Below are 15,848 nucleotides of genomic sequence, written 5' to 3' on the forward strand. Positions count from 1 at the left end.
AGGCAAATCAGAGTTAAACAGGAATAGGGGTATCTGAATACTCCCTTTCTAATGTGTTCTCTACAGCTATTGTCAATCTATAGCCAAGGGGGTGTGAGGAGAAATACAGGCATTTGTCATAATTTTTTTGAATCCACTGACTAGTTTTCAGGGGCTTAACATCCTGAAGCTTCCTAGCTGGCTCGGTTTCAGGTTGCTTGACAGCCTATAATCTACCCTTCTTGAAACAATTGACAATTTCAGTTGAAATGGCACAAAATAGACATCTGCAATTTTCAGTGTTTTTTCATAAGGAGAAAAGCGTTTGACCATCCAATTGCCTCCCTAGGGAAGGGACTCTTCCAAAACAGTTCTGCTGGTGTACTGTTGCTATCCAGTGTCAGATCAGACTGATGCTTGGTGCTATAAGATGGGGGTAATGGCCTCTAGCATGGCCAGGAGTCAAGACCACAGTCTAATCTGAAGTTGCTGCAAAAGAAATTCTGGTCTTCTGTAGAACAACACTGAGTCCATTCTGCCCTGAAGCTTGTGTGGTCACTTGTTCCACATCCACCTTTCACTAGCACTTGGTAGCATCTTACATGTGCAAAGTGGATGCAAGTGACCCCTTAAGGTACACAGGAACAGTCTGAACTGCAGGATTCCAGAGAAGTTCTCCCTCTGAACTAGGGGGTACGAGGCCTGTAAAACAAAGAACTTGGCAGTTTGTGGCAGGAATGCTGAGCTTCTGTGTCTGGTCCCAGCCAGGCTTATGTCCTGCTTGAGTGTTCGACCTGCAAATCCAAAGTCTTGCAGCAGTCGTTCTAAAGCCTTGTCTACACTTTCAGCACTATAGCATCATAGTTATAGCTGCTCCACCGTAGAAACTCACTGCAGTGTTGCAAGGGGTTCTCCCATCAGTATTGTTCCACCTCCCTGAGAGGCCACAGGTAGGCTGGCAAGGAAAGTCTTCGCTGATCTAGTGCTATCAACAGGGGGATTAGGTTGGCTTAACTCTGTCTCAGGAGTGTGGCTTTTTCAGACTGACCCAATTACATTGCTCAGTATAACTCCTTAGCATAGACTTCCCCTTAGTCTGTGAACAAGATTAAAGCTTTCCTCTGTCAGTTTGCTTTCACTATCATTCTGGTGGCCTACAGAATAAGACTCCTCTGGGGTGTGACCAAAGTAATCAGAATTCCCATTGACTTTCCCATCCACTCAGCGTATCTACATACCAGGCTAGATTCTGCTTGTTTCATGGCAGAACCCAGCAAATTGAGGTATACAACAGTAACACTCAGCTCAAAATCTCCTTTGGGCAAAGGCTGTTGGTTGGGCTAACTTGAGGAACCATTAGGAAAAAGGTGGCTATAAAATACCGCTATATAAATCCAAGGTATGCCCACACTTTGAGCACCATGTGCAATTCTGGTTGCTCCACCTCTCTTGACTTGGAAAAGTTAGGAGGACACATGGTTTGGAACAGCTTCCTTATGAGAGATTAAAAAGACTGGTGGGACCGATCTATTTATAAAAGGTGATGAGAGGTGTGTTTGGTCACGTGCCATTAGTGTCATCTTGGTGCAAAATATACCTGGTGAGTTATCACTTAAACTGATAAAATGCTGCTTATTGATCTTTAATGTGTAGAGACAAAATGTCTCCAGAATGATGAATGCAAGCTGAGATTGACACGTTTACCAGAGGAGTATGGGGAGGGGGAAAAACTTTCCTCAAAGACCAAGGACAAGCTGATGCCTCCAACCAGGTGTCCCTAGGTGATTGGCAATCACCTGTCAAGTGCCAAAGAACCCCAACAAAGGGGGCAGGAACAGAGGCATCTGTAGTTTAGTTTCAGAGATATGGATTTCCAGCTGCTCTTGCAGCTGGAATGCCCTTTATCTAGGGCTAACCCCCCAAATGCCTTTCAAAGGGTGAGTGGAGTGTAGAAGTGAGAGAGCCTGAGTATTTGCCCCTCAGGCAGAGGAAGCAGCCTTTTGATTTTGGTGGCAGGAGGGGAGATGGTCCACCCTCTTGTTGAACATGTGGTGAGGATTTCTGCCTTCAGCTTTAGCTACTAAGCACTTGTAACCACTTCTAATACCTTGTACTCACTTTAAAACCTAATCCTTGTACTTGATTGATATAAACACAACTGTTTGGTAACCCCAATTCAAGTAGCCAACTGTCAAATATTGCCTGTTACAGAGGCAAATGACTTTCTACACTGCCCAGCCCTCTCATGGACAGATTGATCACATGTCTGATCACCCTGCAAGTAATCAAGCTGGTGGAGGCCAGGGTGTGACAGGTGTTGCTGCTGGAGTCGAGTTGCTAGACAGGACTGTGGCAGGTCAGACACTCAAGGTGTGACCTGCAGGCTGTTGGTGAGCAGTGCAGGTTAGAAGCTACAACTGCAAATGATTGTGAGGGACCCAAGATGTCAGAGGGGTGACACAGCCCCAGTGGTCAGGATTGCATCCAAGAATGTGAGGATGTGATAGAGGCCTTGGCTACACTCACACTTTACAGCGCTGCAACTGGGGTGTGAAAAAACACCCCCCTGAGCGCTGCAAGATACAGCGCTGTAAAGCGTCAGTGTAATCAGGGCAGCAGCGCTGGGAGCGCGGCTCCCAGCGCTGCACGCTACACCTGTAAGGGATGTGGTTTACATGCAGCGCTGGGAGAGCTCTCTCCCAGCGCTGCCACTCTGACTACACTCACACTTCAAAGCGCTGCCACGGCAGCACTTTGAAATTCCAAATGTAGCCATACCCAGAGGTCCATAAAATCATGAATGGTGCAGGGAAAGTGAATAGACAAGTTATTTACTTTTTCTCATACTAAAAACCAGGAGTCAGCCAATGAAATTAAGACATTAGGCCTAAAGCAGCAAAAGAATGTACCTCTTCACACAATGCAGTCAACCTGTGGAACTCCTTGCCAAGGGATGTTGTGAACCCCAAAACTATAATGGGGTTCAAAAGAGAATTACCTGGCAGATAGGTTCCTCAATGGCTATAAGCCAAAATGGTCAACCATATGCTCTGGGTGTCCCTAACCTCTGTTATCCAGACCTAGCTTCTGGTAGGGGATGGATTGCTTGCCCTATCCTATTCATTCCCTCTGAAGCACTTGGCACCAGTCACTGAAGACAGGATACTGGGCTAGATTGGCCATATTGCATCAGACTAATGGTCCTTATGTACTGACTTTCCCCACCCTTCATTTCTCACTCATGATTGCCTTGGCCATCAAAGCCAGGGTTACTGTCTGTCTCCTTCAGACTTCTAGAGGGCCCTAAAGATGGCAAGCTTTTAAAATGGAATGAACTGTTTCCTTAGAGGTGGGGTGTAAAGGTTAGTGAAATTTAGTGACAGGCTCAGTGCAGTAAGCTTTTCTGGGCTATTTTGGGCTGCCTTAGGAAAGATGCAGTGAAATAAGACCCTTGTTAAACTGGTCCCTGTGGGCTGGCTTCCTGTATCTATTCCACTGTTATCCTCTGATCTTCCATAAACTGTCTCTTGAATTCTGCTAGCTACCCAAGCTTGGCTTTCACAAAGGATTATCCTTCTGTATCAGAATTTTGACAGCCCTTTCAAGAACTGAAACCATTCCCATGTCTTTTTTTCTCTAGATAATGAGATTAATTATACTGAGATTTGTCTTTTCAATGGTGTGTTTGAGGAACTGGTTATAGTTTTGACTGTTTCCCTCATTCTCTGCAGTTTGTCTTTGTATTCTGGCTTAATCTCATCTCCCTTCCCCCTCTCCCCCAGGCTCCTTTTCTTCTAATTAGTGTCTAGAAGGGTAATTGGACTGAGGGGGAGAAGAGGTCCTTCCAGGGGGGAAGATGGCTTTGCATTAAACTGTAGTGAGGCTCCAAGTTTGTAACCTGGGTAGCTTATCTGCTTTAAACGTCAGCAGTCAAAACATGATTTAAGCAAAGGACTTGACTCTAGCTGGCTTATTAAAATGAGAGATGGGTGTCTGAGTCAATTGGTAGCAAACTGACAGGCAGAGAAAAGCTGTCTCAAGCAAAGGCAGTGATGGCTTTTTATTAAACTAATAAAATGCATGGCATGGGAATAGGGCTACCCTAGCCAAACAGGCAAATATCTCTAGGAACAAGGCTCAGAACTGAATCACCTAGAACCCAGCGCTCGTGCTTTACTGGAATCTGGCGGTCTCTAAAGATGGTGCTGTCCTTCGAACAATGCTTTAGTCACTCTAAAGTACAGACCTGGACCCTGGCTATTCATGAAACTATTCACCAGACCTAGTTATGAGGTAGCAAGTTTGCAGGACCTCCTCTAGAGTGAGGCCACACAAGTTTGCAGCTACCCTACCTTATGCCTTCTCCTCCTTGAGGAAGAGAACAAATATGGCTGTCCTTGCCATGTGGTCAGTGGCTAGTTCATCTTGGGTAGTGTATCAGAGCTTCCAGACACTGTAGCCACAGTGGGCTTCAGTTCCAAAATGAGTGACCCGCATTCTCAAAGCGGTTAGTACGCACTAGTGTAGCCAGTACTCATGGCTAGAATGCATCCGGGTTCCTCTAGGGAGGGAACCCCACACTCCACTTGGGCTTTGCAGGTGGGGTGGACTCTCTGAAGGTCTGGCAAACCACCAAGACTTGGATGCATCACCACTACCAAGTGGCACCCACAGGCTGGGTTCAAAGCTGGAGTGGCACCAGTAGGCAGTATAGCTCCAGCATCTTCCACTCACTGAAATGTTGCTGGACCACTAAGTGTTAACACACTTAGTTCAATCTCTCCCTGGTAGGCTGGGCTCCCTGTGACTCAGTGCTTGGCTGTATGTTAGGAAGTGATTCCAGACTAAGTCACCCACTTCAAAGCAGTCTCCAAAAGGCTCCTATTTGCTACAAAGGAGATAGCAGTGTCTCAACAGGGCTATAGCAAACACCATGTGATGTCCTCCAGCAGGCAGTGGTGGCATCTAAACCAAAGTACAGAATCAGTCTAGTGACACTAGCCTCCACTTACACTGTGCCCCTCTATGCTCATGTATCTTTCAGGCCTCCTGATCTGCTTGTAGAGTAAAACTGTTAAGAACTTGACTGACATTCTACCCTGCATTAATAGCAATAACTCTAATAAATTGAGGGCCATGTTCCAATTAAGACTGAAGACTGGAAGATTTCATCTCTGGGCACAGGCATCAAAGTTAGATACATAGACGGGGAATGGGTTAGCCAGTCCATCTGTAACTACAGGGCCAGTGTGAATAGATGAACATCAAACTATTAGAGTCTAATTTGACAATCTAACGAGGAGCTGTGATGTTTTATGCATGGTGCCTAATTTTACCCTGGCAATCTCCTGCTATATTTAACATCATTAATCATTGTTGATTCCCACAGGGCTGGATCCCTGATTAGTGTCAGATGCATCACGGGAGGGAAGGGATTTTAAAAAGCCCTTTCTTCACACTGGAACTGAAGCCAGTTCAGTGGAGTTGATCTTATTTGCTTGCGTGGCTGGAACACTTTTGTGAACAGGGGTAGACCGATGCACTGCCCTCTTTCCATTTAACCTTTGTCCTTCTTTCACATGGCCTGAAGTGTCATCTGGGGTCTTGCTTCCTGTCCCTGCACACGTACCATAGCTGCTGACACTCTCTAGGTAGAGGTAGCTGGTGCTTAGCTGCTGTGCCAAAAAGCACACGACCATCCTTGGGGGGTCAGTCTTGGTCTCATGGTTTGAGGGAGAAATTCCAGGTAATAGAAGCTTCTTGGTTGCTGACCATGATGCCAGAAATTGACCACACTAGAATCCTTTCAGGAAGTAGTGACCTAGCATCAAACTGCATTTTTGACTTGGCAAATGTCACTGTAGCCAGGATTGTTTTTAGCATCCCTGCTTCACAACTAGAGTCTGTCAGGCCTTGGTGTAAAGGTTTGGGTGGCCTTTTTCTGAAGATGGACTCAACTTGCCTAAATACAGTTGCACAACCCCTTAAGGCTCATTGAGGTGATGTAGCCTCAAGGCTCCATGGAAACTCCCAAGGAAATCAGTGGCTATTGCATTGCAGTGATCAAAATGTAGATCTAGTGAGAACTTCTAGCAAAGTCCTGTATGACACATGCATGGTTCTCCCCACTTCCCACCCCCACAATCTCTTGATGAAACTTCCCAGGAAATAGAATTTCCAAGTTCCAGCCAGACCTGTCAGAACACTTGACCAGAAAGCAAAACTGGCCATGACTAGAATACTCTTTCAGATAATTGGCAGTTGGTTTTCTGTTGCTATCACAACCAGGCATGGGGGGGTTTAGGTTTCTTTCACTTTGATATTGAAAATTCTAGTGTGCAAAACACTGGAAAACCAGATAGGAAGGTACTTTCCTATACAGCTGTTCTCCCCAGACTGACTGCTCTGGCAGGATGAGTCTCATGAGGACAGCTGTGAATACCAAATTTTTCAGCTCACTGGCAGTTACCCAAAAATCACTTTGTTTTGAATCAAAACCTCTTGTCTTGATTTCAAGCATTTCTTAAAGTTAAACCAAAAAACCCCCAGTCACTTCAAAAATTTAAAAACAGCTTGAATGTTCAGATTTAAAACAATTTGGCAGAACTATTAATTTTGGCTGTTGCCAAACCTGCATTTTGCCAAATAGTTCAGTCAAAATTTGCACATCTCTCCTTCACAAGGCGAGGCTTTCTGCCGACAAAACCAGGGCTTGCTAGAGAATGGGTAAGCAATCCAACCTGCACACCAATTTCTCCCTGAAAATACAGGTCCTTGGAATATAGATCTACAGGCACCATAGATAAAAGATTAACTAAAATATTTAGTCATGCAGCCCATCTTCCAAAGCAGTCACACATTCACAACAACTCCACTGCAGGAGGAGATGGGCTTATCTTCACAGCCTTGTCCAAATATCTCTAGGCTGGCTTTCCCAGTCCCACTTTGCTAATTAAAAACAACCTCAGTCACCTTTTTTTTTTTTTTTTTTTTTTTTTTTTTTTTTTTTCATCTGAGACAAGGTGAGTTAATTTCTTATTGGACCAACTTCCATCAGGGAGATGAGCATTTGAACTTGCATAGAGGCCATAAAGTCTGGGAAAGGACTCTGCACCAAAGCTAATACAAGGTGGGACAGATTATGCTGAAGGAGTTATCGCATGTTGCAAGAGGCCATTCGAGGTGAAGTGGGCAGTTAACACCTCTGTGGTCACAGGCAGAAGGCAGGTTAGATTGTTGTAATGGGCCATAATCCAGGGTCTCCAGTCCATGACACTTGACACCTCTGTGTCAGATACAGAGTGATTGTTTTGTGAGAAGTGTTTGCTCATGGGTGATGGGGACCCTTTTGTCTTAGCACCCTTCTGTGTGAGCTCATCAGAGCATAGTGTCTGCCTGGCTCCACCAACCCAGTTGTTGGGACATGTAGTGCACTGGATGAGGCATGTGTAGGACCCAGGGGCAGTGCAACCTATTAGGTGACCTAGGAGGTCACCTAGGGCTCTAGGATTTGGGGGGTGGCATTTTCTTTGGCAGGGACTGCAGTGGCCAGATCTTCAGCTGCTGTCAGCATTTAGGCAGGGGGTGTGGGGTGGGCCACCTACAGCAAGTAAGGGGGGGTTGGCATGCAGGGCAGCTGCCTGCCCCTGCTCTACCTCTTCCCCAAGCACACCATGGCTGCTTCACTTGCACCACAAGCCTGGGAGGCAGGAGACATGAAGCAGCTGGGGTGGGCAGCTGCTGCACAGCTCCCCAGAGGAGGGAGCTGCTGTGGTGGTGGGGGGTGCCTCAGAGGAGGGGTGGGGAGCTGCTGTGGGGGGAGGGGCACCTCAGGGCTCGGACAGGGGAGGGCACAAGGTGGAAGCTTCACCTAGGGCACAAAACATCCTTGCACCAGCCCTGGTAGGACCCATGAATTGTGAAAAGGATGTTGTGGGGGCTATTGATCACATAGCAGTGGAGATCTGTTGGCATATGCCTGACTGTGTGTGTCTAGAGGTCTCTTCTTGGGGCCCTATTGACAACTTTTCCAAAGGAGAGCGCATGGCACCAGAGTCTGCAAAAATGTCAAAATGAGGACTGAAGATCTGCCCTTAGACACCTAGTTGGCTTTCACCTGGACTCTGCTTTCTTCAGTAGCCTTGTCTGTTCCTGGCAGTCATCCCTCCCCCACACCATCCCCTCCATCAGAATCTTATTAGCTATGTTTACATGGCAAGGATGTCAAGCGATTAATTTTTAATGGCCTGGTTTATTGCGTATATGAATGGCTTAGTGAGTAATTTCCACATTTAAGTGATTGATTCCCCAGAGTTTGGAGGGACTGGTTCGCTTTACATTAATCAGGAATTCAGCATGCTAAGGGGTGATCAATCAATCCCCCTGCTGCCACAGAGAGTAATGTTTAAAATACCTCCAAGGTACAGTGAGGTTAGGCAGAGCTTTAATTACTCCCTTCCTTGCTCCCAGCAAATTTCTTGGTGGTCCCTGCTATTGGCCTAGTCTCCCCTGCACATCTCCCTCTGCAACACACAGCAAACCCAGATGTTCATTAGGAAACTGGCAGTAGCACATCAGATCCTACACAGGATTCATGCTCCCAAATTCCAGTCCATCTGCTCCTGGCAGAGCCATGCTATAAAATAGGCACCTGCCATGTGGGAGAGGGATCTATTAACTGCTCCATGGACAGGCAGCTCTCTGGTTCTAGCTAGGGTCAGGCTGAGTAGACATTGGTGAAAGCTGCCTCACTTCCTTCCTTGCTGATTGTGCTCCTGTCCTGACCAGTAGCTGCCCCACCTGTTGATCCCAGGTTACTGATCTTGCCCAAGATCAAAGCTGGCACCTAACCTAGTGTCTGGGTAGCCTTAAGGAAGCACTTCTGCAGATCACCAAACCTCCTGCTAGGCCTTCTCCAGAAGACTTTTGTGCTGGAGTCACAAGCAGAAGTCTCACCTAGCAAGTCTCTTCCATGCAGGCTGCTCCTATGTACAAGCATCAGGAGCCATGGTCACAACACCATTCATAGCACACTTCTGCCAGTAGCCTTGACTCCTATGCTGTTGCTGGAGCATCTAGATATTACCATAACTCCCCTTAAGCAATTTCTGATGAAGCATATGCTGGCCAAAAAGTACCCAACACTCACCCTCATAAAAACACTTACGCATTTTACCTACAAAGTACTTAAAGACCTAATGAACACATGGCATCTCTAGGTAACTACACAACCACAGTATCAGATTGAAAACTAACACAGCTAGAGTTAGGGTGACCAGATAGCAAATGTGGAAAAATTGAGATGGAGGGGTAATAGGAACCTGTATAAGACCCCAAAATCAGGACTGTCCTTATGAAATCAGGACATCAGGTCACCCTAGCTAGAGTTGCAGATGGTTAATTTCTCAAATGCAGCCTGCTTGGTTTACATTAGCCACCTCCAGCACTACTCTTTAGTAGCTTAGCAAGAAAAGCCTGTGCATTTGACATCCAAGTGCATGGAAGATGTTGTACCTTTTTATTTTGGGGCTTGATAAACTTCATACTTACAAGCTAAAATGTTTGGGTGACTATAACAACCAATCAACAGGGAGATGCCAAGATCTTCTGAAGGCTTTGCCTGTCAAAGATACTGGATAGCAAAGCTTTCATGGTTGCCTTGGCAGAGTCAAGAGACCATCTCAGATCATTGGGCAACTTCTGCTACAAAGAACCTAAACATTACCACACTTTCCTTCTGGTTTATTAGTCTGGCCTCACCCACACCTGGTTTAATGGGGGAACTTAGATGCTGGGATTCCAGCACAGCAGAATGACTGGCTGCATAAGGACTGTTCTTTCAATAGGTCTTGTGACTTAAACTGTCTCTCTGGATCAGGAATGAATTTGGCTTTAAATCACTAGCTCAGTATTTGGCCTATTCCTTAAGGCATGAACTGGGTAACGCTAAGATCTCTGGAGCAGGAAGAGCAAATCTACAACTTGTTTGCAGTGCAATAACCCAGTTGGTGTAATATTAACTGGATAAGGCAGTAAATTTAGCTGAAATCCTGTGGGCTAAGTAACAAAGCAAAGGTGTATAGCTTCAAGGACTTCCTGTGGGAGTAGTTTCATATTGTCTAGCATCAACAGCATGATGTAGCCCATTGGCAGGAAGCTAGGTAACTTATTTGATGCCTTGCATTGTTGTCTTCCTGGAGGTAGCTGGATGGAAGTACTGGCTTGGGAGACTAGCATACTTCCAAAGCTCCTTAGAGGGAGGACTTCTGGATAAGTGTTCATATGGCTTGTCTTCTCTACACAGTTCTCAGGTGGTGTGCACTGGGGAGAAGGCATCTTCTCTCCCCCCACCCCCAACTGGGAAAATCAGTGAATTGACAAGACTCCAATTCTCCTACCTAAGGAGACAAGTCTTGGTCAGTCTGTCCCCACCAGAATGGCTTATTGGAGGAAAGACCTGCAATACCTCATTGCATGCTTATTTGTTTAGAGGGAGAGACTTGCTCTCACATCCAGACCCTGCATGGAATGGCCCTCTAAAAGGCCCAAGATACCATCTAAAGAATCCATGGGTCTTGCACCAAGACTACCCCATTTCCCACCCTTCCTAACCACTGGAATGCAATAGCATTATGGTCACTTACCATGAGTCTGCTTTGGGACAGATGGTTAGGAAGAATAATTCAGACAAGTACCAAAGGCTGGAATAGAAATCTGTTCATTACAGCAAACTAAGGAGTAGTAGGCTTGGGTGGAAGACCTTTTTAAGCCTAAAGCCTTCAGCATGAAAAAGCTGGTGGTAGTTTTCAGTCAAACAAGCAGGTGGTTTTCGAAATACGTGTTCTCTGGCTTATGTACTTGGCCTATTGACCCGATCGTCAGTGTGGAGCTGAGACAGTAAACCCTTCTGATGCTGTTGGAGTCTGACTGTGTATGGCTCAACTAGCTTTCTACAGTAGCTGCCTCTCCTCCTTCCTACAAAAATGAAGGATTTGTGGGTTGAACAGTACTTGGCTTCTCATCACAGGGCAATGCTTCCTGCTCTCACTGGCAAAGCTGATGGTCACACTAGGGCCAAAATGGGATGTTGGCACCTCATGATGCGGATTCTGTGGGCCTGACTTTCTAAGAGCTCCACGCACACACAGCATGGGGCTCTTCCCTTATGAAATCCGGGCTTGAAAGTGGAAACTCCACTCCCGCCCCCCTTACATGAGAGTCTGTGCTGAACTCTAGAAAACCAAACCTGGCTCTTGGCATATCATGCCTTTCTCACTGGCCAGATGTTGACAAGCCAACCCAGGGTCCCTACTACATCAGTAGCTTCCAAAGCTTAACCCAGGACACTCAAGGATGTGGGGTTTTGAACTGCATGAATTACAAGACACCCCCATCCCCAATAATTGTCCTGAATGGACTCAGCCTGCCCAGGCTTGCTGGAGGGTCGAATAGCTTTAACTCACACTTGGCTTTTAATTCAACAGGCCCTTCCTTCCTTAAGGGAGGGTGAGGAGTGGCACTTCCCCTCCTGTAGCTGGCCAAAGAGGCCTTGGAAAGAGCTTAGGTGTTTAGCAGCCCTCAAACACTGGCAGGTACAACATCCTTTCCAAACTCCCAGTTCCAGCTTCTGAAGCCTCCCCTTAGTCTGTCCCTTCTACATAGGGACCCATGCCTCGTGAGATACAATCACACCTATAGTCAAGCATTATCCAAGCATTTCTGTAGGATGTGCATATATTTAAACCAACCAGCTACTAGCTTCCAATGCCCTGAGATGGTCCCTCAGCAGGAGCACTTGACTTGCCTTTCACCAAAAGCTTGGTCTTTCTGTCTCATTATTCAGACAAACCAAAATGGCCGAAGAAGAAATTGCTGCTCTCATCATTGACAATGGCTCTGGGATGTGTAAAGCTGGCTTTGCTGGAGATGACGCCCCTCGTGCAGTGTTCCCGTCCATCGTCGGACGCCCAAGGCACCAAGGGGTCATGGTTGGGATGGGGCAGAAGGACAGTTACGTTGGTGACGAGGCCCAGAGCAAGAGAGGCATCCTGACCCTGAAGTACCCTATTGAACATGGCATTGTCACCAACTGGGATGACATGGAGAAAGTGTGGCACCATACCTTCTACAACGAGCTCCGTGTTGCCCCAGAGGAGCATCCTGTCCTGCTGACAGAAGCTCCCCTGAACCCCAAAGCCAACAGAGAGAAGATGACCCAGGTGCAGTATTGCAACTATGTGTATCTGCTGTGCATGTCTTCCAGCTGCCTTAAATGAGTGTCTTAGTTTTCTACCCCTGCATCCTTGATCTTTTATGGCAGCCCTGGCACTTCTGATTCTAAGTCTCTTGGCTGTCTCAATTTTTGTCTGATGCTGAGGACTGGCAGGGTCAATGTAAGATACTTAACTTCAACTTCAGCTGAAGTTGAAGTTGATCTTATTTTGACTTACCTCCTGTCCTCGCAGCACAGAATCAATTGGCCACAGCTACCCCTGTCAACTCTGCAACCACCACTCACCCTGGTGGAGTTCAGAGTCAACAGGAGCACATTCAGGGATCGATACATTGATCCCCGATAAACCAATTGCTATCCACTGATCTGGTGGGTAGTGTAGACATACCCAGAGTGTCCAGGTTTAAGGTCTTCCAGGGAACCAGTCAAACAGCACTTCATGAGACATGTCAAACATCTCAGGTCTGTTTGAACCCTGCAAGAGCTTATCTCTAGAAAAAACTTGCAAGACTTCAGAAATTCACTTTCCTCTACTAGTTGAATTTCTAAAAGGACAGGGAGGGGAGGTGGAGGTGAGCTACAACTTAATGTACAGAGTTGAGTCATCTTTGGCATGAAAGTTTGTCCAGGTGTCTTTGACCTGCTCTAGTCACCAATCAGCATAATATCTGGCTGCCTGTGCAGTGTAATCTTATATCAGCACAAGATTACACCTGCATACTGTTCATAGCAGAAGTCCCTCTAGCTCACAGGGGGTGGGGAAGACCTGGGTTTTGATGCTTGAGCCCAGAATAGTCTAATCATGGTGGTGTCTGGGTCTAGCCCTGGTTAGCTACAGATTTAGCAATCAGTATTTGGTTGCAGGTGGGGACAGTTGATCCCTGCAGTACAGTAACATCTCTCTCTCTCTCTCCCTCCCCTAGATCATGTTTGAGACCTTCAACTCCCCTGCCATGTATGTGGCCATCCAGGCTGTTCTGGCCTTATATGCCTCTGGACGTACCACTGGCATTGTGATGGACTCTGGTGATGGGGTGACCCATGCCGTGCCCATCTACGAAGGCTACGCACTGCCTCATGCCATCCTGCGCTTGGACTTGGCTGGGCGTGACCTGACTGACTACCTCATGAAGATCCTAACGGAGCGGGGTTACAGCTTCACTACCACAGCCGAGAGGGAGATCGTGCGTGATATCAAGGAGAAGCTGTGCTACGTCGCCTTGGACTTTGAGCAGGAGATGGCTGCAGCTGCTGCGTCTGCCTCTTTGGAGAAAAGTTACGAGCTCCCTGATGGGCAGGTGATCACCATTGGGAATGAGCGGTTCAGGTGCCCAGAGGCCCTCTTCCAGCCCTCCTTCCTGGGCATGGAGTCCTGCGGCATCCACGAGAGCACCTTCAACTCAGTCATGAAGTGTGACATTGACATCCGAAAGGACCTCTACGCCAACACAGTGCTGTCTGGTGGCAGCACCATGTACGGTGGCATCGCCGACCGCATGCAGAAGGAAATCGCTGCCCTGGCCCCGAGCACTATGAAGATCAAGATCATTGCCCCAGTGGAGCGCAAATTCTCAGTCTGGATTGGCGGTTCCATCCTGGCATCTCTCTCCACCTTCCAGCAGATGTGGATCAGTAAGCAGGAATATGACGAGGCTGGTCCGTCCATTGTTCACAGGAAATGCTTCTGAATCATGTTCCAAAATGGAAGTGTCAAATGTGGCTGGACAATAGATTGTTCCTTTATGGAAATATTCCTTCCAAAGCTATTCCTAGCTCTTCCAACGGCTGTCTGTATGCTTAACATATCCTCTCTAACATTGCTTTTGACCTATCCAAACAGAAGTCCCATCACATAACCTAACACACAGTGATCACCTGTAAAAATGTGCTAAACCCCTCATGCTAGTGACTCATCACAAGGTTAAGAGGTAAAACCACGCTAATGTGAGGCTATGGATCCGTCGCTGACTATAGCACTCCTTGTTGTCATTGTACTGTCAGATTCTCAGGGCTAGAGATGAGACTGGTGCAAGATGTACTCAAGGTCAGGCATCTAAAGATTGAGTAATTATTCCGTAATTCCTCTTCGGGGGCTGGCAAGTGCAAATGTTAATTGCCACTTGTCTTCCTGCTGTACCAGCAAGAATTAAGGGGCCTGTCTGCTTTTTTCCACCCAACTGTACCAATAAATAGCCATGGGGCTGAAGGCTACTCCTGGCTCCATGCGCAAGCTATTGTATTCATCCTAATCTGAAGAAAATCTCTGTACATTGGGGAGATTTAAGAGTTTGTATGGTCATTAAGGCAAAGTGGAGAATTGTAACATGCAATGATAGTCTTGTGATAAGGGGAAATTTAAAAATAAATGTGAAGTGCTTTGCAGGATTGATTGAATTTCTTTGGGAAATGGATGGGGAAGGGATTTGGACAAAACTCTAAGTCTGCTTTCAGAAGGACAACTCCTTTGGTCAAGGATCAAATGTTACACCCTGAACAGGGATACTCACTCATTTTCCAGCCTCCTGGAAGGGGAGGTAGGGACTAAATGACTTATCTGACATTGCAATGAGTCATTGGTGGCAGATCTGGGTATGCAGTAGCAAACACTAGGGGCTGCTTGTCCTGACAATTCCACCTGATTTAAGGAAACATCAGCTTCCTGTGGTGGGGTCTCAGGTCATTGAAGAGTTTCACAAAGGTACATGATTAAACAGCAGCTGGGTGTTTTTTCCAGAGGTGCTGAGCCTCCAGTGGCTGACTGCAAATGCTCTGCATTTCTGGGAAACTGACACACAGGGCAGGTCTGCACTACAAACCTACATCAGCACTGGTGCATCTGTCACTGTCATGCTTCTGGTGAAGATGCTCTAAGCTGACAGGAAAGAGCTCTCCCGTCAGCTCAACTCCACCACTGTGAGAGGCAGTAGCTAGGTTGGTGGGAGAAACTCTCTCCTGTAGACCTACCTACTCCCTGCCATGTAGACAGTTATGCCAATCTTAACTCCACACCCCCTGAGCAACAGTCATACCAAAGTAAGTGGTGTAGACCTGGCCTTAAGCATCTAAATCTGGATCAAAACTAACAAGCTACCCACTTTCAAAACTCTGCCTGAAGGCTGGGCTTCTCATGGGTGTCCCACTCCAATCCTGAGGAATGGGATGGATTTTAGGAACCTAAATTGAAATAGCTCTAGGCAGCTTCAGAGCATCCTGTAGCAGTGTAATTACAAGGGTCAGGGTGGCCTTTTTGTTAAGGACTCATTAGATGCCTTAAAACAGAAGTGCCTCATGGGATTTTTTTTTCAGGATCTCAACTCCTAGAGATCTCCAAATGAAAAGCCCACCTGATGGCCACCTGCATCTTGGGGGGGCCAGATTACTAGAGGTACTCTGGTGCTAAAACTCCTGTAAACCGTTCTGACTTGATATGATCAACCACCTCCTGGGACCCAATTACCCAGCAATCGAACCTGCTCAGACCCCTGCTGCTCTAGCTCTGGCAGTGGGGCCTCATGCAGTGAGGTTCAGAGGTCCTTCATTCCATGCCTGCTGTGGAGGGTGCCCTGCATAACGGCACTGCCCCCCAAACCATGTTCAATTGCATAAATTGAACCTCAGCCTAATAGCTGCAATTGCT

The 15,848-nt window shown here is 46.9% G+C and overlaps 1 protein-coding gene across 2 annotated transcripts in view; it reads left to right on the forward strand.

The window, feature by feature from the left end:
• ACTL8 (actin like 8) overlaps positions 1–14,593 on the forward strand; it is a 61,372-nt gene extending 46,779 nt beyond the window's left edge. For both annotated transcript variants that reach the window (XM_030537387.1, XM_030537386.1), the window contains 2 exons: positions 11,822–12,197; positions 13,135–14,593. In XM_030537387.1, the coding sequence (XP_030393247.1) occupies positions 11,832–12,197; positions 13,135–13,899 (1,131 nt within the window). In that variant the 5' untranslated portion in view covers positions 11,822–11,831 and the 3' untranslated portion in view covers positions 13,900–14,593. The remainder of the gene's footprint in view (positions 1–11,821; positions 12,198–13,134) is intronic.
• The last annotated feature ends 1,255 nt before the right edge of the window (positions 14,594–15,848 follow it).

This window comes from Gopherus evgoodei, chromosome 18, assembly GCF_007399415.2.
Source record: "Gopherus evgoodei ecotype Sinaloan lineage chromosome 18, rGopEvg1_v1.p, whole genome shotgun sequence".
NCBI lineage: Eukaryota > Metazoa > Chordata > Testudines > Testudinidae > Gopherus > Gopherus evgoodei.